The sequence below is a fragment of the Sinocyclocheilus grahami genome, unplaced genomic scaffold, assembly GCF_001515645.1.
Source record: "Sinocyclocheilus grahami isolate Dianchi unplaced genomic scaffold, SAMN03320097.WGS_v1.1 scaffold1840.1, whole genome shotgun sequence".
Lineage (NCBI taxonomy): Eukaryota > Metazoa > Chordata > Actinopteri > Cypriniformes > Cyprinidae > Sinocyclocheilus > Sinocyclocheilus grahami.
Genome location: NW_015507019.1, coordinates 85,453 through 86,660, shown reverse-complemented (window position 1 = coordinate 86,660; position 1,208 = coordinate 85,453). Strand labels below are relative to the sequence as shown.

Here is a 1,208-nt window from a genome sequence, read left to right as displayed (position 1 = left end):
GCCCAGGAGCCCGAACGCAGGGAACATGGTGCCGGAGCAGTCCACGGGTCGCTCGTACACACAGCGCATGGTGTCTGCGTCGTAGAAGAACACGCGAGCGGCGTCATAGTCCAGACAGACTCCGATCCTCTGCGGCATGGGCAGGACTCGGCTGCTGTGGTCCCCTGCGGCGCTGGCGGACGCTTTGGGGATGAAGAGCCGGCCCATGCCCACGGTGAGCAGCGTGAAGGGCTGAGAAACCTCGAAACAGGCGTCTTCGCTGCCGCTGTCGTGACCGCTGTCGTGGTCGTACCTGATGGGAAGCAAAATTTAATTAAAATCCTTTAACAAATATTAGCCAGAAACAGCTTGGTTACTCAACATACAGCAACCAGGATGTGTGTTAAAGCATCCACTCCAACGGACGATAATATTCAGCTTATTAGAAGCACGCTGCAAAGCTGTCGCTTTAAGGCTCGAGCTCTTTAAAGTCAAGTGGATTCTGATTGGCTGTCGATGTCTGGAAGAAATACTCTGAAAGTCATTCAATATTCATCCTCTGTGCCATTACAGTCGTGGTGTGAGAATGACGGAGTTTCTGCAGGATTTTTAAAATCTAATTTAAAGCTTTTTTTAAGCCTGGCACAAATAAAATTAAAACCATATGAGCAGAGTAGGGCAATGTCTATGGTAACATCATTAAACCATAAAATAAATGTAAAAAGCATGATTTACAGTTCAGATACAGGTTTTCACAAAAACAAGCCCTTAAACCATTTCTTTTTTTTTTTTTAAGAAAAGGGACGAGTCAAATGTAGGAATTATAATATCGTAATATAGTGTCTTAATGGTTTAGATTTTTGATAATGCATCAGCTTCTTGTCCATCCACCTGTTCTCTTGTACAACTGCGTGTTTGCTCTGAACGAACAGCAGACGGGCTTATTGAAAAACAGATGCTTTCTCTGACAGCAGGAGGTGCTTTAGGAACGGGAGAAACAGCTGTACAAAGAAAAACACTACTTTATCAGTCATTATACTTAAGCTAGATGAAATGAAGACTGTGTGTGTGTGTGTGAGAGCGAGAGAGAGAGTGTGTGTGAGAGCGAGAGTGAGTGAGTGTGTGAGAGAGTGAGAGAGCGAGAGTGAGAGAGCGAGAGAGAGTGAGTGTGTGAGAGAGAGTGTGTGAGTGTGAGAGAGAGAGTGTGTGTGAGAGAGAGAGTGTGTGTG

The 1,208-nt window shown here is 45.5% G+C and overlaps 1 protein-coding gene across 1 annotated transcript in view; it reads right to left on the bottom strand.

The window, feature by feature from the left end:
* Positions 1-1,208, bottom strand: part of trim36 (tripartite motif containing 36) — a 16,869-nt gene that overhangs the window by 2,793 nt on the left and 12,868 nt on the right. The window contains exon 10 of the mRNA XM_016259397.1: positions 24-292. Coding sequence (XP_016114883.1) covers positions 24-292 — 269 coding nt within the window. The remainder of the gene's footprint in view (positions 1-23; positions 293-1,208) is intronic.